Source organism: Mirounga angustirostris, unplaced genomic scaffold (assembly GCF_029215605.1).
Source record: "Mirounga angustirostris isolate CCGP_5_RB_7025 unplaced genomic scaffold, mMirAng1.0.hap1 SCAF_11, whole genome shotgun sequence".
In the NCBI taxonomy this organism is placed as follows: Eukaryota; Metazoa; Chordata; class Mammalia; order Carnivora; family Phocidae; genus Mirounga; species Mirounga angustirostris.
Window position 1 is genome coordinate 55,329,117 of NW_026991719.1, and position 21,671 is coordinate 55,350,787.

The 21,671-nt window shown below is 52.0% G+C and overlaps 1 protein-coding gene across 18 annotated transcripts in view; it reads left to right on the forward strand.

Moving 5' to 3' along the window:
• STARD8 (StAR related lipid transfer domain containing 8) overlaps positions 1-21,671 on the forward strand; it is a 78,471-nt gene that overhangs the window by 25,501 nt on the left and 31,299 nt on the right. For 6 of the 18 annotated variants that reach the window (XR_010406144.1, XR_010406142.1, XR_010406143.1 and 3 more), the window contains exon 3: positions 12,274-12,447. The exons of 5 other annotated variants lie outside the window; for them this stretch is intronic. Coding sequence is in view for 5 of the 13 variants with exons in the window: in XM_064574183.1 (XP_064430253.1) it covers positions 12,274-12,447 (174 nt within the window). In the remaining 8 variants the exon portion in view is untranslated. Of the gene's footprint in view, positions 1-12,273; positions 12,448-19,665; positions 19,868-20,686; positions 20,786-21,184; positions 21,295-21,671 lie in introns of those variants that run through there. 7 more of the 18 variants (XM_064574185.1, XM_064574180.1, XM_064574187.1 and 4 more) reach the window with 4 other exon arrangements.

Sequence of the window (21,671 nt, forward strand, 5' to 3'; positions counted from 1 at the left end):
GGGCAGCTTTCAGAGGCCCCTACTGACCTGTTTGCTAGAGGGTCCCTGCTGTGTGACCTTCCACATCCCAAACCCAGAAACAGGAAGAGCTGGTTTGGTTTACATTTTGAGAAGAAAAATGAAAACATAGGAAGTGGGGCTCCTGAGAACAGAGGCTTCCAACTCTGTGTCCATGTGCCCCTGGAACAGGATATTTCAGAGAATACATTCCACAAGAGAAGGGAACGGCCTCCTTATTAAAAACAAAACACAAAGCCCTTTAAGGTTTGGAAAGAGAAAAAGGCCAAAGGAGACTCTTAAGGAGGGGAGGGGCAGCTATTTCAGAATCTCCAACCCTTCTCCCCTATCCACAACTTGGAGCTGTCGTACTTTGATCTTACTGCTGTTATCACCACATCTGGCCCCCAGAGATCCCCTGCTCCCTTTAACCTATGGCCCAGAAGAAGGTCCAAGCCTCCTTTCTTGTTTATCTGAGTATCATCAAAGTAGGCTGTCACTCAGAACCTTCCTTTAAAACCAAGAAAAAGCAGACATAAATTAATTACAGAACCCACAAACGGCAGAACAGCATTCAGGCTTCACAAAGTAAATGCCTCTTGTCTTAAAGCCTACAAAAGGAGGGAAGCACTTTGCCAGTCCCCAAATATCTCTCAGGATAACTACTTCATTGCCCCACATGAGCTGCTGTAAGTTTGCCTGGCTTTCTCCTCTCTCAGCTCTCTGTCGTTGGGAGGTGGGTTCCATCTTTTTTCCTAACCACAATTACCAAAAGAGTCAATGCAAAAGGTCTTTTATAAAAAACCTTCCACCTTTCCTCTCTGCTTCTCTGGTTTGATTCTTAAATTCCACATATGAGTGAAATCATCTGATAATTGTCTTTCTCTGACTGACTTATTTCACTTAGGATAATACTCTCTAGCTCCATCCATGTTGGTGCAAATGGCAAGAGTTCATTTTTTGATGGCTGAGTAATAATATTCCATTGTATATATAAAAACAAGACAAAATCAGAGAGGGAAACAAACCATAAGAGACTCTTAACCATAGGAAACAAAATCAGGGTTGCTGGGGGGGAGGGGATGGGGTAACTGGGTGATGGGCATTAAGGAGGGCATGTGATGTAATGAGCACTGGGTGTTATATAAGACTGATGAATCACTGACCTCTACCTCTGAAACTAAGAATACATTATATGTTAATCAATTGAATGTAAAAAAATAAGATTAAAAAGAAAAAGAAGGGCACCGGGTTGGCTCAGTTGGTTAAGTGACTGCCTTCGGTTCAGGTCATGATCCTGGAGTCCCGGGATCGAGGACCACATTGGGCTCCCTGCTCATTGGGGAGTCTGCTTCTCCCTCTGACCTTCCCCCATCTTGTGCTCTTTCACTCTCTCTCTCTCTCAAATAAATAAATAAAATAAAATAAAATATTTTAAAAAAAGGAAAAAGAAAAAGGAAAAAACCTTCCAGAACCCCTTAGGTCCTTTCCAGTTCTGGTTTTTGCATTGAGGAACATGATTAGTTCTCAGGTAGTTGGCAGGGTAAAAGTGTGGATCATCTGGGTGCCAAAAGAACATGGTCCCACAAAGGAACAGCTCTGGTCACCTCTGGAACTTCTATAGGCACATGATCATGTGTTACATGCATGTACATGTGCACACACACACACAGCATCTTTACCAAAAATCTTAGTTTTGCAGAGTAACAGCTCCTTCAAAACACAAAAATGTACTACTGTCTCTTCCTTCTCAAAGGGAACTATGTGTCCCCTTGGGCCAGGGGTAAGCAGAGCCTCTTCCTGGAAGATGCTTCCAAGAGCATCTGATTGGAATGGCTCATTCTCCTTAAAAGATCCAGGTGGGGGGAGCATTACTTTTATATTAAAACAAGCGCAGATATATGTTATGGAATAGCATGCAAAATTCACATGAATTTGTGAGCTAAAAGTGGAGACTTCAAGGAAATTTCACACTTGTGGCTGACTACATGGGCTTCTCCAGCTCCTTGGGGCTGTGTGGGAAATGAGTTCATTCTGTTCAACCATTTGTTACTTTGGTGCAAAAGTCTGAGAAGCACTCACTGAAATGGTGGGCTTCCTGAGGGTAGAAACTTCGTCTCACTGCTCTCTGTATCTTCATGCCCAATACAGAGCAAGCCACAGACAGGGTGTGCTCAAGAACTGTTTGTTTCATCTTTCCATCCAGCCATCTGCCTATTTGTCCTCGTCAAGGGACAAACAAAAAAAGGTAGCCTTAAAATGGTGGAAAGAACTCAGTTTCTGGAGAATTCAGACAGCTCTGTGTTGAATTATGACTCTGTCACTTATTAGCTATGTGATTACCTCTCTGAGCCTCAGTTTTAAAATGAAGATCAAAATACCCATCTCCTGGGTTGTTGTGGGAACTTAGTGTGGTAGTGGGTATAAGAGTGCTCTATAAACTCCCAGGCAATATGCAAAACATAGTTATTAAGATTATAAAATGACCGCCATGACTAGCCCAGGCAGGAGGGTAAGGGATGGGAGAGATGTTTTCTGCAGCCCAGAAGTCTGATATGAGATTAAGAAAGCAGGAGCTGAGGCCTCAGGAATGAGCCCCTGGGCCTCTGGGATGGGGAAGGCCCATGTTGAATCATGGCTCTAGAGCCCCACCCCCACTTCAGGGAAGCAGTGTGCAGGCCAGAGGGCAGCTTCTTCCCCTGGAGTGATGGAAGGATCAGATGTGCCCGATACACCTCAGGTCTCCAAAGACCAGATGTGCTTGCTTTCTCATGTCTGCCGATGAGCTCCTAGGTGGCCCAGCTCACAGCAAGGGTCATTTGTCAGTAGGAGCTAAAGTATAACCAGGCATGATGATTTGACTGCTAACAAACTCTGTGACCTTGGGCAGGTATGTTCTCCTTCTGGGCCTGGACTTCTTCATCATTAAAATGAGGAGATTGGAGGGGTGCCTGGGTGGCTCAGTCGTTAAGCGTCTGCCTTCGGCTCAGGTCATGATCCTGGAGTCCTGGGATCGAGCCCCACATCGGGCTCTCTGCTCGGCGGGAAGCCTGCTTCTCCCTCTCTCACTCCCCCTGCTGTGTTCCCTCTCTAGCTGTGTCTCTGTCAGATAAATAAATAAAATCTTTAAAAAAAATGAGGAGATTGGAGAGGGTGGGGCTCTAAGGCCCTCGATCTCCTACACACTATGGTTATGTGACCCTTAACTGAAAAGGTGTTTGACCTTGATTTTCCAAAAAAAAAAAGTGATCAATCTGATCACCTGATAGTTTGATACTGGACCCCAGTAAAAACAAAAACAAAAACAACCCAAAAAACCAACCAAACAAAAACAAAAGACAGTGGAAAGTGGTGTGGGGAGGCCTTGCTGGAACCCCCTTCCATTTCTAAATCTGCTGGTCCTTGTGCCTGTGTCTGGCTGGATTGGCAATCTGGGATCACAGTCCAGGTGAGGGGTGGATGAAGCAGGTGTTTCCCAAGCCCTGGGCTCTGACCCAGGTACCTCACAATATAAAATGAGGAAAGGGAAGAAAACAGGAAATCCTGTCCACTATATGCACCTAATTGTTCAGGAAGAATTCCTTCTAGGCTGGCGCGTTGTCTCAGAAGTCAGCAACAGCTGCTGAGCTGGAAAGCTGACTGCTGCTGTCTCTGGGATTCTGGGACTCCCCACCCCCATCTCAGCCTGTTTAGACCTTTGCCATTCTTCAAAGTTCATTTCAAATACTGTTGCCTCCACCTTCAAATCCCCAGCATACTGTGTGTCTGTCTTCTAGCACGGATCATACTCTGCCTCATGTTGGAGCTATTTCCTTTCACATGTAGATTAGAAATAAAATATGTTCTCCAAGGAAAAATTTCAACCTGTATATCTGGATATAAAATGGAGAACCAAAGTCCTATAATCCCTCATTCCCACTTTCTGTAACTAACCACTGTTTGGAGGTTTCCTCGCAGCTTCCCGGAAGCCTCCTACTGTCAAAGCTATTGAAAAGGCCAAAGCATGATGCTTTGGACAGAGTCCTGGCTCTGGAGACTAAACACTTGGGTTTGTGCCTCAGCTCTCCATTTGCTGGTCAGATCAGCTTGGGTGAATTCAGTCCCCTCTTTTTTTTTTTTTTTTAAAGATTTTATTTATTTATTTGACAGAGAGATAGACAGAAGAGCACAAGCAGAGGGAGTGGCAGGGGGAGAGGGAGAAGCAGGCTCTGCACTGAGCAGGGAACCCGATGTGGGACTCGATCCCAGGACCCTGAGATCATGACTTGAGCCGAAGGCAGACACTCAACCATCTGAGCCACCCAGGCGCCCCAGTCCCCTCTTTGATTCGCAGTCCTCTGCTCTGTAAAATGGGATAACAATTCCTTTCCTGCTATCTCACAGGACTGTTGTAGAGATCAAATGAGACAAAAGAAATACAAGCATTTTTGGAAACTGTAAGGGGTGTTCTATTTCTCTCCATGCTTGTGTCCGCAGCTTGAACGTAAGCACCTTGAGAACAGAACCCTTGGTCCCTCTGGGGCCGAGTTTCCATTGCCCTCAGCCCAGATGACCTGTCTAGAACAGGCAGGTGGCAAATGATAGGAGATACGGAACTCAATCCCAGAGGGTGTGCTATATACCTAGAGGGGTTGGTGCTTTGTTCCTGTCCTGCTTCTGGGCACAGAGTTCTTGACCTTCCTTTGGAGACAAACCCAGCCGAGAGGACCGTTATTTTCTAAAGTTACTTGGCTTTTCAAATGACGCTCGGCTTTGAAAATCCTGCAACTGGTATTTCAGCCTCTACCTCCCTCAGGTCCCAGTTCCTCAGATTCTGGCCCAGCTAATGCTTTTGGTGTTCCCTGTGCGTGTGCTGTGGATGTACATATAGATACAAATATAGGAGAGAGAGAGAGAGGTGGCTAAGAAGATTCAATTTTTTAAATGGACTAGCTGTAAATGGAAACGAGAGCTGGAAAGATCCTCAGGTATCATTTAGTCCAATCACTCTCTAGCCTGTACCAGCTGGGGAAACTGAGACCCAGAAAAGGGAAGGGATTATCCCAGGAAGCTAGTGGCTCTGACAGCCAAGTTATGGAGGGAAAAGGCAAGCCTCTGGGCTGAGGGCCCTCAAGTTAAGGAAACTGGCCTGGAGAGAGTGGGTGGTGCCCAAAAAGAGATGAATGTGGGCAGAGAGGGGGCATCAATCAGGAGAAGCAGTTGGGGCCATCTGCCAAATTCCCCTGGAAAGTGGAAATATAAGAAACATGAGGGTTGTGGTTTAGCAAGTTCTTAGGAGTCTTGCTGAGCAAGGGGAAGGAGGAGAGAGGAAGAGAAAAATAGAGGGGGGCAGAAAAGGGGAAAAAAAAAGGAGAAGAAGGAAGGCTAACCCAGGCAGATGGAGAATATTGGGAGTAGTAGGCTCAGTAAGGGCTGAACGTAGCGAGTCTAGTAGTGTTTTGTTGCACACAGGCCCATCTAGCCGCCTTCTAAGTTCCCACCAGCTCGGCTGCTCGGTTTCTTTTAGACTCTGAACGTGCAAGCCAGTCCTTATTTTCTTAGCAGATGCAGCAGTTTTCCATAGCACTGTTTGCAGAAGTGGCCCCAGACTGTAGGTTTGGCCTCAGATTTGGCACGCGAGGTCACCATCCATACAGTCTGGACTGGTCGTCAGAGTGGGAATGCCACTCACTCTGCAGCCACGATCCGATTTTAGGCACAGAGTCACATTGTGAGGTGAACTCAGCCCCTTTTCCAGACGAGGGGTAATGTCATTTGCCAATGAAAATAATAACCCAAAGAACGATACAGATAGCTACGTAGTTATTGAGAACCCATAGCTGGCGCTGATGAACAATGAGGGCCCCAGAGCCCAACCGCTTGTATTCGAATCCCCGTTGTGCCTCTCGTCAGCGGTGTGATCGTGGACAAGTTGCTTAACATCTCTGTGCCTCAGTGTGCTTATCTGTAAAGTGAGGATGATAATAATACCTTCTTGAGACGATCTGTAAGGATCAGTTGAGTTGACCCAGGTACAGCCTTGGCACAATTCCTGGCACATAGTTTTCCACAAATGGTGGCTACAACTGACATCATCATTATGTGCTGGGCACTGCTCTAAATGTTCTACTTGTATCGTGGTGTATAATGATCACTCGGAAGGTAAATGGCCCGCTGATGTAGTCCGTCCCACCTTTTCATGCTCAGATGAAGGTATCATGAACCCTGAAAGGGCGGGTCACGTGCCCAAGGTTGCACAGCTAGAGGGGGGCACAGGTGGCACCACGGGGCATGGAGGGCAATAAGTTAGTCGAGGAGAAAAGCCTCCTTGGTTAAGCCAGAACACAGAAGGCTTGGGCAGAGAACAGCTAGGAAAGGAAGGTGAGCAGGCGGAAAGGGGAGGCTGAGCCAGAGGCCCTGCCCCTGAGTCCTGGGTGTGAGCAGACCCTGTGAACCCTCTTATCCTACTGGAGCCACCCTAGACTTCAAGACAATACGACAGTGCCCTACCGTCATGGGGCCTCTCACTGCACAGGGTTTGGGGTTCTGTTTTGACAAGGGATGTAGTTCCCTGTCCCTGAGGTCTCTAGTCTGTGGGGTGCATCTGACCTGGGGCTAAATTCCGCCCTTCTGGCTGGGCTCTTGGCCTTAGCTGGGCATTTTTATACGGCTCCTTCGCCTCCAGGCTTCTGGGAAGGCAGCCTGGCTTCCAACCCATTGCTGTCAGGAAAGTGCGGGGGAGTGGCCCGATGCTCCGCCCCTTTTACAGCTGTGCACCTGGGTGCGCCTATTTGTTCCAGGTGTGCTGCTCTTTAATCTGAGAACCTGTGTGCTGCCAACTTCTATTTCCAGACTTCAGCGTGGGTTACCCGAGGACACCCCATGGAGGAGAAATTACAGGAGAAGTTCCTCCCAGAGAACCTTGGGACTTCTCTGGAATCCCTTCTTCTGACCTAATCACTTGAGCAACTCAGGCCCCATGAGAGCTCTAGAAGACTGAATCTTCCAGAGGCAAATACTGGAGGGCAAATCCAGGGTGCGGGGCCCTGAGTTGCTTGCCCCTCCCTGGGTAGGCCTCAAGATCTTCATCTGGACCATGAAGGAGTGGAGCAGATGTGCTCTGAGGGCCCACCAGCTCCAGGCTGGTCCTTTGTGGAAGCCCCCCACCACTTGGGTGCTCTCTCATGCGCTGGTCTAGAATCCCAGGGGAGCATACCAGGTGACGGATGCAAAAAAGCCTGCCCCCTGCCATGGTTTGCTGGCCCGTTGGACCAGGCACAAGAGGGTGAGGATGCAGGAGGCAGAATAACGATCCCTAACTTGCAAACTACTCCTTTGGCATAAAAGCAGCTTTTGCTTATGGCAAGGCCAGTTGCTCAAATGGACAGAGCCCGGAACCCCTGAGCCATAGTGCAAGGTATGCATTCCTGTGGGGTTGGTGGTGCACCCCGCCAGATGATGGGAAGAGGAGGAAGGGACTCTGCGAGTTTTGACCAGGGCAAAGGAATAGGGACTAAGGTTGGGGACCGGGGGTGGGGGGTGGCTGGGGGTGGACCCAGATAAAGGCAGAAAGAATCAGTGAAGGTTCCAACTCTGCAGCCTACATGAATCAAGGGCAGGAAGAAAGACATGAAGCAGGGTGAAGGGCTAAGGGGCCATCCTGTCATTGATAAAGGTATCTCACTGACCCTTTCACTTTTGATCCACATAACATTTGAGGGAGGCAGGTGTTATTGTCTCCACTGAACAAGTGAGGAAATGGGGGCCCAGAGAGGTGATATGACATGTCCTCAAGTAAGTGTTAAGGCTGGCATTCAGGGGTGCCTGGGTGGCTCAGTCGTTAAGCATCTGCCTTCAGCTCAGGTCGTGATCCCCGGGGTCCTGGAATCGAGCCCCGTGTCGGGCTCCCTGCTCAGCTGGGAGCCTGCTTCTTTCTCTCCCTGTGCTCCCCCCTCCCACTCATGCATGCTCTCTCTCAAATAAATAAAATCTTAAAAAAAAAAAAAAAAGCTGGTGTTCAAACCCAAGGGTGCTTTGAGAGTTGCAGTGCAGTGCTCAGGGATCCCCTTCTCTGGAGCTGATAAAATCCATACATGGATATGCTGTTGCTTCCCATCCAGCAACCCCGCTGCGACTTGGCTGCAAGGGCCTAGGAATTATCCTTCCCGTTGTACAAAGGCCCAGAAAAGGCTGATGATTGTACCGGAGTCATACTCAGGCAGGGCGAGAGAGGGGAGAGGCTGAGGCTCAGGTCCCTCACCTAGCTGCCTTCAACTGGAAAGCTGCAGAACGCTGCTAGAAGGAGCCCTCCCGCTGCCATTTTCTCTGCATCTGGTCATTTTCCCCTTACAAAGGCTCTCAGATCCATTATCTCAAGTTTTGTTTGCAGGGCAGAAAAAATTATTTCCATTTTTCTAGGTTCAGTAACTTGCCAAAGGTCACACAGCTACTGCATGGCGGAACCAGGACTTGAGACCAGAGTTGGGCCAGACCCCCCTCTGCTTTCCCACAAAGTGCATTTGGCCAGCAAGACAAAGTTCACTGAAGCATAGCGTTTGAGACCAAAAGCAGCAAACTCCAACCCCTTGGGTGTGACAGTTCAGCCCTTTGCTCTTTTCCATATGAACCTCTGAATTGAAGAGGCAGTCCTGGGGCCTCTGAGGGAGAAACGCAGAATCCAGTGAGCTCAGTTCTCCAGAGCAGACCCCAGAGCTGCCAGCTTCTGAGGCTTACTAGATGCCCCGTCAACCCAAATGGCCTTGTGTGCCAGGTGCGGTCCAGCCACACAAATGGCAGGATAGTGGTGGTCGGGGCCGGGGCGGGGGGGTTCGTTCTCTCTCTTCCCCTATCCCTACCTGTGGTTGCATTTCGTGCTTGGTCATCTTTACGATCCACTATCCCAATGACATTGGGGAAAGAAAACCCCAAATTTCTCAGCCACCATTTGGTTTGGTCAAGGCTCCTTTGGGGCCAGTCATTCATTCTCTCAACTGTCATCAGTCTTTTAGCCAATATCCCCTAAGTGCCAACTCAATGCCAAACTCCTTCCCGAGCAACGGATAGGCCAAAAGTAATAAAACACAGTCCTGGCCCTCAGAGAATTCACACTCTTATTGGGCAGGAAGACACAGAGATAACTAAACTCAACATAGAATGAGTGCCGATACAAATGAGCTGGGGGAACGCCCAGATAGGGAATGGCTTATGGTATTCATAGGAAGGGCTGCAGGAACATGCAGGACTTTGCCAGGTGCAGGAGATAGGGCAAATAACTTAGCCTCTTTGTACCTCAGTTCTCTCACTTGTAGAATGGGAGAGTAACAATACCTGCAGCGTTTCTGTAAGGAGTCCTTGAGTTAAAATATGCGAACAGCTGAGAACAGTGCCAGGCCCACAGAAAGCACCACATAAGTGTTTGTAAAAAAAAAAGTCAAAAGAAATCAGAATGAGCATTTTTGCGAGAGAGGAGATCCCATGTAACACATTTGGAAGGTTAATGAGGTATAGAGTGTTCTGGGAATGCCGGCCGATTTGGCTGGGTGAGCTTGCGCAGTGCTTTGAATGTCCATGTTAGAGGCATGAACTTGTCCCCTGTGGATGATGGGCAGCCATTTCCGAAGCTGGATCATTGCCGCACAGAGTGGCAGAGGATTCCTGTGTGAAAGCAGCCCAGTGGGTGCTAGGTCCCAGAGACTGCCACAGGCCAGAGAGCAGTCAGTTGCCCCACACGAATGGAGGACAAGCCCTATGCACAGCCCAGAGCCTGGCTCAGCATCATCTGGGAAAGGGTGGGTCGGTGGGGGAGACACTATGTATCCGCCCTCAAGGAGCTGCTCCTCTAATGGGACTCAGTCCTGCTTCTGCCAAGAATCAACTCATCATCCTGGTAGGAAGTGGTGGAGACGGGTGAGGATGAGAGGCTCTGTTGTGGCCTGAGGGGCAGTCCATAGAGCCATTACAAGCCAAGGCTGACACTCAGGCTGGGGGGGTTTAAAGCCTAGTGGTCACTTACAGACTGTGTGACCTGGGGCTAGTTGCTTAACCTCTCTGTGCTGCAGTTTTCCCACTAGAAAATAAAGGCAACGATAATCATTTTACCTCCTCATAGAATTGTCACGATGATTAAATCATATGTGGAAAGTGTTGGGGAATGTTGGTTCATACAAAAGCACTTCATTAACGTTAGCTCGTCTCAGTGACTAAGGGCCCACCCTGTACCAGGCGTGTGGTACCCCTGGGGGCAAAGGCGGTGGCCTGGAGCACCCAAATGCACAGGACCAGTGTAGCCTGTCTTCCTGGAGTGTCAACTTTCCTCAAAGGCTTAAAGGAGAAAAGCCCCCATTTTTCTCAGAAAACGACATGGATGTACACCAGATTTAACCAGGAAATCCAAGTAGGTGTTTAAGATAAGAGCGGGGACTTCAAAGACATCCTCTGCATGGAGCCGAAGCTTCCCGTTATGTCTTCGGCTCCCCCAGGGTTTCTATGCATTCTTCCCCCTCAGCCGTCAGGCGCATTGGGTACAAAAGTTCCAGCCACACAGACACATGTCACTTCTTAGCTGTGTGAACCTAGCAAGTCGCGTTACCTTTGTCATCCCTCAGTTTCTCCATCTGTGCAAAGAGGGTGACGGTGATGATGATGACAATAATAACAGTAACCTACTTTAGAGGGTTGTGGTGAAAATTAAATAGACGAATACCCAAAAAGCACTTGGACCAAGGCAGGGCATAGAGTTAGTGCTCAGGGCACAATAGCTTTTGCTAAATCTGTTCTCACATTCCGTCCCACAACAACGCTGGCAGGTAGGTGTCATCCCGCCCATTTTATGAAGGAGGCAATGAAAGCTGGAAGAGGTTAGATCACATGCCTGCCTCCTCTCTGCTACCAGAGGGCATTCCCGGTGGTAGGGAGGAGGTGGGAATAAATGGGCTCTGAGGTCCTTTCCAGTTCCAAGGTTCTGTGATTCAAGGCAAACTTTGGAGCCCCTTTCATGCCACTGTTCTGGCTGGGGCTGAAGCGGCGGAACTCAGGAAACGGGAGGGACTAGCTAGGGAGGGAGATGCCTTAGCAGGGTAGGAAATGGCTGCCGCCGCCCTTCCTTCGAGCCTACTGCTCCGAGAGGCTGTGTCCCGCACTCCCACCCCACCAGAGAGCAAAAGGGAAACTCCTGGGCTTGGAGGAAGCCGGGGCCTCCTGTTCCTCAGAGAGGAACTTGCCCCTGGGGGGCAGAGGCAGTGCAGGCGCTGCGAGAAACTCAGAGGTCAAAGGCTTGGCGGTCCCAAGCTGGGCACAGACAGGGGCCTCCCCGTGGCTGCTTCTCCTGGCTGAGCTCGTCAGGAATGGGGGTTGCTGATAGGCCAGAGGGTTCCGGGGGAGAGGAATGAGCTCCCCACTGATTTATGATCATATGGGGGAGAAGAAATTCCGTCAAGTAGCATGGCCTAGTAGAAGGAGGAGTAGACAGGAGATTGTCTTGACTGTGAGACAGACTCACTGTGTCACTTTGGGCAAGTTTTCTTCCCCGTGGGAAGCATACGTTCGGGCAATACTCGGTGAGCGCCTACTGTGTGCCAACACCGCCCTGGGGCAAAGGGTGACCGGCTCGGAGATCAACATCTTTCTTTCTCGTTCCTCTCCAGCTCTGCACGTGGCATCTATGAAAAGCGAGTGCAAATCTCGCGCAAATAAGCACATACGAATTCACAAACCCCTCTTCCTCTTCCTAGCCTGTCCCTCACAAACGGCGCTGTTTGGGCCTAGTCTAGCGGCACAAGGTATGGGGATGGTCAAAGGAGGGGCTGTGACCTTCACCTGTGTATCCCTTTAACCATTATTCTGATTAAGTCATGGGATTATTATCCTCATGTTACAGACAAGGAAGTGGAGGCGCAAGAGGCAAAACCGCCCAGGCTTTGCCGAGTTCGGGCAGAGCCACGATTAGAATCTTGCCTCCTTACTGGCCACCACCAGAAGCGGAGTGGAAGTACCCAGGTCTGAGAGCTGGCGACTTTCTGCCTTTCCTCCACTGTAAACAAAGGCGGACAGAACTCCCCACCATCCCCAAATCAGGGCATGCAAGTTTGCTTGCCGTGGGTGGAGGTTAGGGGTCAGGGAAAGAGTCATGTAATTTAGGGTCCTGGTCCAGGCTTTCTTCGTGGCAGATCCTCAGTGCTGATATCTTTGCGAATAGAAGTTAATCTTTCTTTTTCTTTCTTTCTTTCTTTCTTTCTTTCTTTCTTTCTTTCTTTCTTTCTTTCTTTCTTTCTTTCTTTCTTTCTTTCTTTTTGTTTTAAGGTTTTATTTATTTGACAGAGAGAGACAGAGAGAGAGAGGGAACACAAGCAGGGGGAGTGGGAGAGAGAGAAGCAGGCCTTCCGCCCAGCAGGGAGCCGGATGCGGGGCTCGATCCCAGGACCCCGGGACCACTACCGGAGCCGAAGGCAGACGCCCAACGACTGAGCCACCCAGGTGCCCCAGGAGTTAATCTTTCTTTATGGAGACTGCACGCTGTGCCAGGCACCATCCTGAGCTGCGATGGAGCCTCACAACAGCACTGCAACACAGATAATTGTCCCACTGAGATGACCACCAGGCCATTTGCATTCTTGGGCCTCGGTTTTGCTTCTCTAATGTAAGAGAGTCTATAAGAAAGGAACGCTTCTGCTCCCAAGGTCCCGGATATTGTCGGTGCTAGAAGGACTTCAAGGCATCCTCGTTGGAAGCCGGGGTCCCGTTGCTCTGGTCAGACAGACAGAACATGGGGCTGGGAGGGTGGTAAGAAGCAGGGCGTGGAGGAGGCTGAGGGAGTGAGTGAGTGAGTCAGTCCACCAAGTGGGCTGGAGCCGCTGCTCCCCACTCCAGCTGGCTGTGGCACAAGGGCTCCTGCCATGTAACGTGGTTGGCGAGGTTTGGGGGAGACGGCCCGTGGAGGGGCTGACCTGGCGACGAGATCTGGGGGAGACGGGAGGTGGAGGGGCTGACCCTCACTATCTCGCACTGGCATAGGACAGCAAAAGAGGAGTCGGATCGGTGGTGAGACACCCCTCACATAGGGGGCCAGTATGCAAAAGGCCGGAGGGCCACCGCAACCCAGTAGAGGAGGCGCAGTGGCGAGGCGCGAGGCAGAGGAGCCGAGCTAAAGAAATGACTTGAGGCCAGTGCAGGATCGAGAAGGGGGGCTTCCTGCTCAAGGTGGGGGCGTGGAACTTTTCTGGGGGGCCGGGCAACCGGGGCCGTCGTTCCCTCAGCCCCTCCCTCGCTCCCTGGGCTCCGTCCTCGCCTGCGGCTCAGGCCCGGCGCGACCACCCGAGGCGCCAGCGCTCCGCTTGGGAGTCGCCGGTGGACTCATGGCTGAAGCGCCGGGCGGGGGGCCAGCCTTGTGGCTCCCAAAGCCCCGGACGTGGGTGCCGTGGAAGCCGCGGGGTGTGACGGGCGCTCGGTGGGACCCGCCGCGCTGGAAGCCAGGTGAACAGAGCTGGGCGGACCCCGGCGGGAGGTCAGGGCTTAGGCTCGCACGTCGCTGGGAGCCTCGGCGCTGCCGGCTGGCTAGGCAAAACTTGAGTCCCTCTCGCCTCCGCGTCTTTGCTTCCAGTCCCGCTTTCATCTACTAGTCCTCTGTCCGTTTGTCTGAATCCCACCCCTGGCCGGCGCTCTCCTTTTTTCAGACCTTCCATCCCCGCACTCCTAAGAATTCTTCTAATTCTTAGCCAGCTCTTGGGCTTTCTCAAGGCGCCCCCATCCTTTCATCCCAGCTGTCCCTCTGGCTTCGTCCGTCCCGCCTCTCTCCCTCTGCCTTCATCCTCCCCTCAAAAAAGAGCGACATTTTGGTTGTTAACACATAGTAGGCCTTTAACAAACAGTATGTCCCTTACCCCCTAGTGCTCCAGCAGTTTCTTTGTCCCTGCCTCTGGCCTCACACTTCCACCCTCCCGTCTGTCTTCCTGTCCCGCTCTATGTCTGGCCCTCCGCTTATGTTTTGACTTCATCCCACCGTCTGTCCTTCTATCCCTCTTTTTGTCTCTGTATCCTTGGGTCTTACTACCTAGCCAGTAGCTCCATGCAGCCCCTATCGCTCCAGGGGACATTTACTGCCTCACTCTGTCCCCTAGTTGCCTGACATGGCCCAGCCACCCTAGCAGCACGTTTTTAGTCACCTTGAATTGCCTAAAAGCTCCATTTCCAAGGCCTGTTTCCACTCTAGCGGGTCTCCCAGACTACCCGGTACTTTGGAAAAAGTATATATTTCTCGGAGCACTTAAAAAAATTTCCAGGCTCAGCCGCTTCCTTTTCCCCAGTAAATTCTCCCTTGCTCCTGCCCAAATGGCAGGGAGGACATAGCAAACTGGGTTGGCTTTCTCAACGTGGGTTTGTCATGGAACACGAACACACTTAAAGGACAGGGCCCGCAGAAATCCTCAGAACAGACTCTCTGATTGTACATATGTGGACCCCGAGGCCCAGAGAGGGCAAGACTCTCAGCCAGGTCACACAGCTCCTCAGTGGTAAAAGGAGGAGAAGCCAGAGTTGCAGTGTCCTGGCCCCTGATCCAGGAGTCACTTTCCTGGTGTTTCCTGGGGGTCTGTTGATCCAGAGATATCAAGTGTCCAAACCTGGGGGCCTTGCTGTCCCCTCTCTCCCTGTCCTCTGGGACCTGATCTGGCTGCCCACCTGCCTGGGTTGGGTCTTCTCTATCTGGGGGCTTCTGTTGACTCTTCCACTGGCATGGGAGTTCCATAAGGCAGAGGCCCTGGCTGTTGGGCCTACCTGCCTTGTTCTCTGCTCCAACCGCCGCCACCCCCCCTCCACGCCCAGTGCCTGGGTGCCCATGTTGACTGATGGGTTGATACATATGTATAGGAAAACCAGGGCCCTGGCTGTAGATCAGCTCAGAATTTTTATTTAGTGAGAATGTGTGTGTGTGTGTGTGTGTGTGTGGAGGGGTGTGGAGGGGGTAGCTATGTTTGGAGAAGGGCACACTGAGAGGCGCTTCAAGAGCCCAGACCCTTAGTTGAGTGGCCCTCGAGCGTCACCACACATCCTGTGCCCTCTCTGATGTCACCCAGGGGCCTCTGCGGACTATTCTTCAGGGGAAATAGACAGGGTGGGTGGCCAGGGCATGGTTCTGTCTGCTTGAATTGAGAATACCAAGCCCTAGAGACCCATAATCTCAGGGTTGGACTGGGCCAGACTCTGGGCAGGCCTGTGAAAGCGAATCCCCCGCTCCCACCTCCCACCCGCAGCCCTCCAACTTTGTGGGCGCTGTATCTGGTTGCAGCATGAGGTCAGACCATAGTGGACTGACGGGGCAGCCTGTTGGGTGGGAAGGAAGAGCCCACTCTTTCTTCCTCCTCCATCTCCTCCTCACCCTTTCTGTTTTGTCCCAGGAGCTGCTTCCCTTGAGGGACAAGTGGAAAGGTCCCAGGCAAGGGGGCGGGATCCTGAGCTCTGTTCAGAGGCTCTGTGTGTCCTTTGCCACCGGGTGAGCTAGAAGCAGTGCTGGAGGCAGGGGCCAGGTCTCTAGACTTCTAGGCTGGTTTGACCTCAGCACCCGCCCCGCCTCTTTCTCTGCCTTTGAACTCAGCCTTCCTCCTTCCTTTTTCTCACTTTCCTCTGCTCTTTCTCTTCATCCTCAGAGGACTCTTACAACCCCAAGTACTCCCTTCCTCTGCAGAAGCTCCAGGGATGTTGGGTTTCTGGGAGCCTCACCCCCACGGGAACGAACACACAGAGAAGCTCACAGAAGCAGAGAATGTAATGGAAAGAAGGTACCAGGGGCGTCTGGGTGGCTCAGCCGGTTAAGCATCCGACTGTTGATTTTGCTCAGGTCATGATCTCAGGGTTGTGAGATTGAGCCCCTCGTTGGGCTCTGGGCCCTCTGCCCCTCCCTCTGCCCTCCCCTCCCCTCCCCCTCTCTCTCAAAAAAAAAAAAAAAGAAAGAAAAAGAAAATAAAGAAAATAAAAGAAAGAAGGTATCCAAGAACCCAGGACCCAGCTCTGTTTTTCCAGGTGAGGAAACTGAACCTGGCCAGGAAGGAGCGAGCTCAATGGCTGAAACTAAGTCAGGCAGAGGGGAACATTGTTGGGGGGCACAGGGAGGGTTCCTCTGGTCTCAGCTGCTTGTAGCTGTGCATGAGGGTGGAGTGGGGCAGGATGAGGGTGTTCGTGTTAGAAGTTGACTTGCTTTTGCTCATCTCACCATCTCACTGGCCAGTCTCAAAGGAGCCAGTAAAGCCAGGCCAGGGGCCCATCCTGGGTGTGAAATGGGGCCCGCCACACTGTCATGGCTCAGTGGGTCTGTTGTGCGGATGCTGGGGGCCGGCTCTCCAGCAGCTGACACTTTGCCTGGCATCTGTTGGTAAGATGGGGGCAGGCTCTTGGGTGTCTGGGGAAGAGTGGGAGGCAGAGACTGAGGGGGCCTGGGTTCTCCCTCTCCAGCTGCCTAGTCCAAGTGCCTGGAGGTTCATCCTGAGCTGCCCCAAACATTCCTTTCAATAGTTCCAGGAGGCAGGTGAGAGGGAATAAATGCATCTGTGTCCTAGCTTGGAGTTCGGGGGGAGGGTGTCCTGGGAGAGTAAGCGATCCCTGAAACTCCCCTGGCCTGTGCCTGGCTCAGCCAGTACTCCAGCTTTCCTCACAGTCAACCCAGCATGGAGCCCCCCCCTTTCAGGGTACTCTTGGGTGTGGGGTGGGCACGGCCATAGTGGTCTCCTGGGCTGTGGGCTGAGAGGTGAGGTGGTCTTTGTGCTCCTCCCAGGGCTTAGCTCCATCCCCCACTCCCACTCAGCAATGCACAGCGAGGTGCCTGTCACCCCTCACCTTTTCAAGCCCCTCCCACTACCAAATCCCTTTCTTCCTACATTGGTCCTGTTCTGGCTGCCCCTCTTAGTGCAAGCTCCCCTGCCATGGCATGGCTCCTGAGGCCTTTTTTTTTTTTTTTTTTTTAATGAGCTGTAACTGTCTCATGTTGTGGAGATCTGATCAGTAGCCCCCTTTCATGAAGCTGGGTGGGGGCCCCTGAACCTTCGAAGAGCAGGCCTTTCCCGTCCCAGGCTTGACTGGTGGGCTCTTGATGAGGTAGGCGGGAACGTGTGTGCAAGTGTGAGGGCTGGTCCAAGTGTAATTCATTTCCCCCTCGTGGTTCCTACCCGCCTTCTCTCTTCTCAGCTGGGTTCCCTGGAATTATTTGCTGTTGATCCTTTTGCTCCATGGAAAAAGAGTAGTGGAAGCACCTGTTTCATTACCCTCAGCCATTCCAGAGTGGGGCTATGGGTCTGCCTGCAACAGTCGGAAGAATCCCCATTCCTAGACAGGGAGGGCTGTGGGGGCCGTCAGAAGTCCAGATAGGCACTTATTGGGACCCAAGTGTCTTGGAGTGTGGCTCACAGTAACAGCATCTGGAGTTTCTCTCTGCCACCTCCTAGAAGAAAAGAGCTGATTGGCCTTGGAAAGAAGCTGAGCTGTCCAACACCTTGCTTGGCCATCCCGTCACCTGCCACCACCCTTTACAGCACATCCTCACATCCACTGTCTTAATTTTGCCTGCTAGGGATTATGCTCTATCCTCATTTCACCGGTGGAGACGCTGATGCTTGGAGTGGCACAATGCCTTCCCCTCGGTGACACAGCCAGAAAGTGGTAGAACTGGAGTAGTACCCAAGTCTTTTACTTCATTGCCCAGTGCCTCTGTCACCATATCTAACACTTAGGAGCATGTACTGTGAGCTAGCCACCATTCCAAGTGCTATTTAGCCCAGTGGATCTACCTAACAGCCATATAAGGTCAGGACTGTGATGATCCGCACTTTACAGGTGAGGAAACTGAGGCACAGAAAGGTGGAAAGTAATTGGCCTAAGGTCACATGGCTAGTAAGTAGCAGAGTTGGGCTTTGTGCTTGGGCTGTCCGGCTCCAGAATCCATCATACTGCTCTTTGTATGACCCAACTGGGCTTTGGTAGGGGCAGACAGAGGGAAGCCCCATGTCTAGGGCATAGAAATGCATACGTGCACCCCAAGGCTTTTCCGCCCGCCCTCAGCCTGCTCTCCTGCACTCTACGTTTCCCCCCTTAATGGCCGAGCTGGCGTCCAGGGTAGCACCGGTAACAGCACTGCAGGACACACAGGCAATAGTGGGGGCTTGTGGGAAAAGGGACACCGAGGACCTAAAGGCTCCAGTTATCACCAGAGCCACTCGAGATGCAGCCCAGAAAGGAGACTGTGAAAAGGTACCATTTCCTCATCTGTTCCAGGCACCATTACTATGTATCTGTTCCACGCAAGGCTCTGACTTAGGTCAGGGCCTGGGGGGTAGATCAGGGAGCAAGAATTGAAGGGAACGAGCTATCTCCTTCTAAAGAGGCTGAGTTCTTGCCTTTCTAAAGCTCATGGGTTAAGAGAAGATCAAGAAAGACCCAAAGAAATAGCCTGGACATTGCTTGGGCTATTTTATTTTATTTTATTATTATTTTTTTTGGCTTGGCCATTTTAAAAATGTCACAGTGTGCATGGCAAATATTAGGATTGTAGCTTTTCCTGACTATTGTGTTCACTTAGTCATTCAAAAGATGTTTTTATTGAGTACGTACTCTATGCCAGGCGCTGTGAAGTTCTTGTTCTACTTATTTATAGCAATTGCTCTTTTTTTTTTTTAAGATTTTATTTATTTTTTAGAGAGCGAGCGAGCGAGAAACAGCATGAGAGGGGAGAGGGTCAGAGGGAGAAGCAGGCTCCCCGCTGAGCCGGGAGCCCGATGTGGGACTCGATCCCAGGACCCTGGGATCATGACCTGAGCCGAAGGCAGACGCTTAACCATCTGAGCCACCCAGGCACCAGCAATTGCTCTTTTGTAGTTTTTGTACTTTCTGTAGTTTTCCCTTTTTCGGTTGTCTGGTTTGATTACTTTTTTTTAAAGAACTGGGTGTCTCGAGTACTCCCAGTACTCCCAGTCCCCACTAATGGGAGTCCTCAATTCAACAGTGAAGTCATGGCTGTGAACTTGTATTGGACCCTTGTGAGGAAAGGCAAGAGAGAAATCAAATCTTAAAACTCTGTTTCTTATAGAATTTAAGCCAGCTTTCTGACGTCACACTCTTGGGAGCCCTCGCCTGTCATGATTAATGCATATGCCCCAAGTTTTCCATGCGTTCTCCGCGGAGGTAGAGTTTGGACTTGAGGCAGAGAGCTGGGGGTAGTGGGCAAGTTGCAGAATGCTGGGGCCTGAGCAAGGTGGGAATGGCAACTTCCTGCTCAAATTGTTAATGCCCAAGATTGTCTCTTGGTTGTCCCCACTAATCGGAGATCTCACTGAAGCTGTCTTCTGAACTCCCCGTAAATTACCCGCAGCAAGCCACTGAACCTTCACGTGCACATGGCACATGTATTTAAATCCCCCATACGGTGCCAGGCACATTCAGAGCCCAATAGTCTGTGCGCCTGGCCGGCTGCTCGCTCTTTCACCCTCCGTCGCGAGCTCCGGCGGTGCCTTCTCCCCGCCTACCCCCTCCCCACCAGCGGTGTGACTTGAGCAAGAGGCAGCCGCGCGGATATTGGAGGAGCTAGGAGGCAGGGCCCCGCCCACCACAATTTGGGCGACTTTCTGGGGAGGCCGGTGGGCCGGACTGCGCCCTCATTGGTCGAGGGTCCTGTAGGTGGGCGGGGCGTCCCTACCGCCCCACTCGCCGCCCGTTCCCTCCCCACCTGCGCCGAAAGTGGCCTCGGGTTGACAACAGCTAAGCAGCCGCGGCAGCTGCTCCTCTGGCTGGCACCCTTACCCCCGCCCGACCCCAGGCTCCGCGCGTGCCCCGGACGGGAGCAGTCCTTCCTGCACTCACCTCCTGCCCACTGGCCGCCGTGTCAGGGTCTCGAACCCCGAGTGGTGGGCGCGGCCTCCAGGTAGGAGTTGGGGCGACGTCAGGCAAAAATCCGGACCAACGGGGCCTCCTGGGCCCCCTGGCCCGGCCTAGTCCCCGGCGCGCTCTGGCCCGCCCCCGCTCTTAGCGGTTCGGCAGGGCAGCGCGCGCAGGAGACGCAGAGGACGCAGGCCGAGCCACCTTCGCCCCCGGGGCTTTGGGGTCGGAGTCGCCGAAACTGGGGGGCTCCCTGAGCCCGCTGGCAGCGCTTCTCCCCAGGGAAGCCCCGCGAGTCGGGTGGTAGAAGAAGGCTTTCCGCCCGTTATCCCGGGCTTGGCCGGAATTCTGGAGCCAGAGCTGTGGGGCTTTGGAGGGGGACTGGTACTGGGCAGGGGGGGCGGCCCTTCGGGCTCGGTGCCACCTCGCCTACCCTTTTCCTTCCTCTGCTTTTGAGGGTATTTCCAGGAATCCCCGGTCGGGCCCTATGGGCTTTCCCCTTGGCCATTGTCCTCCCTTCTGAGAAACGCTCCGGACTTTCCTGGTATTAAGGCAGCTGTGGGGATCAAGTGAAAACCTTTGGATAAGTCGCATCTTTCAGGGCTCAGTTGCCCCATGAAGTCCCAAATGGGTTTGGATTACAGAAGCTCTGAGGAAAGGTTTCCTTTTAGTGGAAGTTTTTGGGATTTCCAAATTAGGTAGTCTGGGGGTCTCTCCATTTCTCTTCTTCCAACACTCTTTAAAGTGGAGCACCGAATTAGGACTCAGGAAACTGGGGTTCAGCCACTAATTCATGTGACCTTACACGTGAGTCATGCTACTTCTGCGGGCCACAGTGTTTTCAACTGCACTTGTTCACTTTCAGCTGTACTCAACTTCAGGTGCTGGGCTGGATTTCAGTATCTAAAGGGCCAGTCTCTTCCATGACATTTTGACCTGTCACACGGGTTCAGGCTCCTCCCTGGTAGGTAAAAGGTTGTCTTTGAGATCCTTGGGGCGACAGAAGCTATGCAGATGGAAAGCTTTGTGGTGATTATGCCGCCAAGCAAGCTGGAAAACTAGTAGTGGCGGGAAGGGTGAGCAGGACAGCAGCCAGACTGAAGGTGGGGAGGAGTGGGGCCAACTCAGAGCCTGGGACCCCAGAGGTCGGGCTGGAGAAGCCTGGCTTGTCTCTGTCCCCCTTGGAGCCCCGAGGTCTGCCCACGTAGGAGGAGAGGGTGATGAATCACACCCAGGGCTATTTTCAAACCCGGACTCCTACTGTGGGACCCGTGCCCACCCTCACTCTGAGGGTTGCTGTCTCCACCCACCATCTTTTCTGACTGCTCTCTCTCTGAAATTTCCCCTCATTTCCATCTGCCAGGAATAAAGGAGAGACAATTTCTATCTGGGGATGGGAAGGCAGCCAGCCCAAGGGCACAGAGAAAGAGGCACGGCTGCAGGTGGTTTATGGATGGTTGATGGAGCAACTGGGTAAGAGTGTGATGGGAATGATGGTGTTGGGGGTTGGGGATTCATTCGCCCTAAAGCTACAGCTGCCCTATCACTGGACATTCTGGGTTTGGTCCTCATTTGCAGCATATGACCTCTGTCCAGTTTTGTTCTGGATTTGGGGTTTGGAATTTCTGTTCCCTGGACCTCTGTCATTAGGGCTAGAAAACACCACATGGACAGAATCCCGTTTCCCATCTTCACTGGCCTTCTGTCCATCTCTTAAGCAACTGTTAGAGAAGTATGCTAAACCTCGCGGTGCATCCGCAGCTCCCCTCCCCCATTGGGAGAGGAGACACGGTTGAGAGATACCTGGAGGTGTTTAGAGCAAGAAGAGGGACAGAAGGTGCACAAAGGCG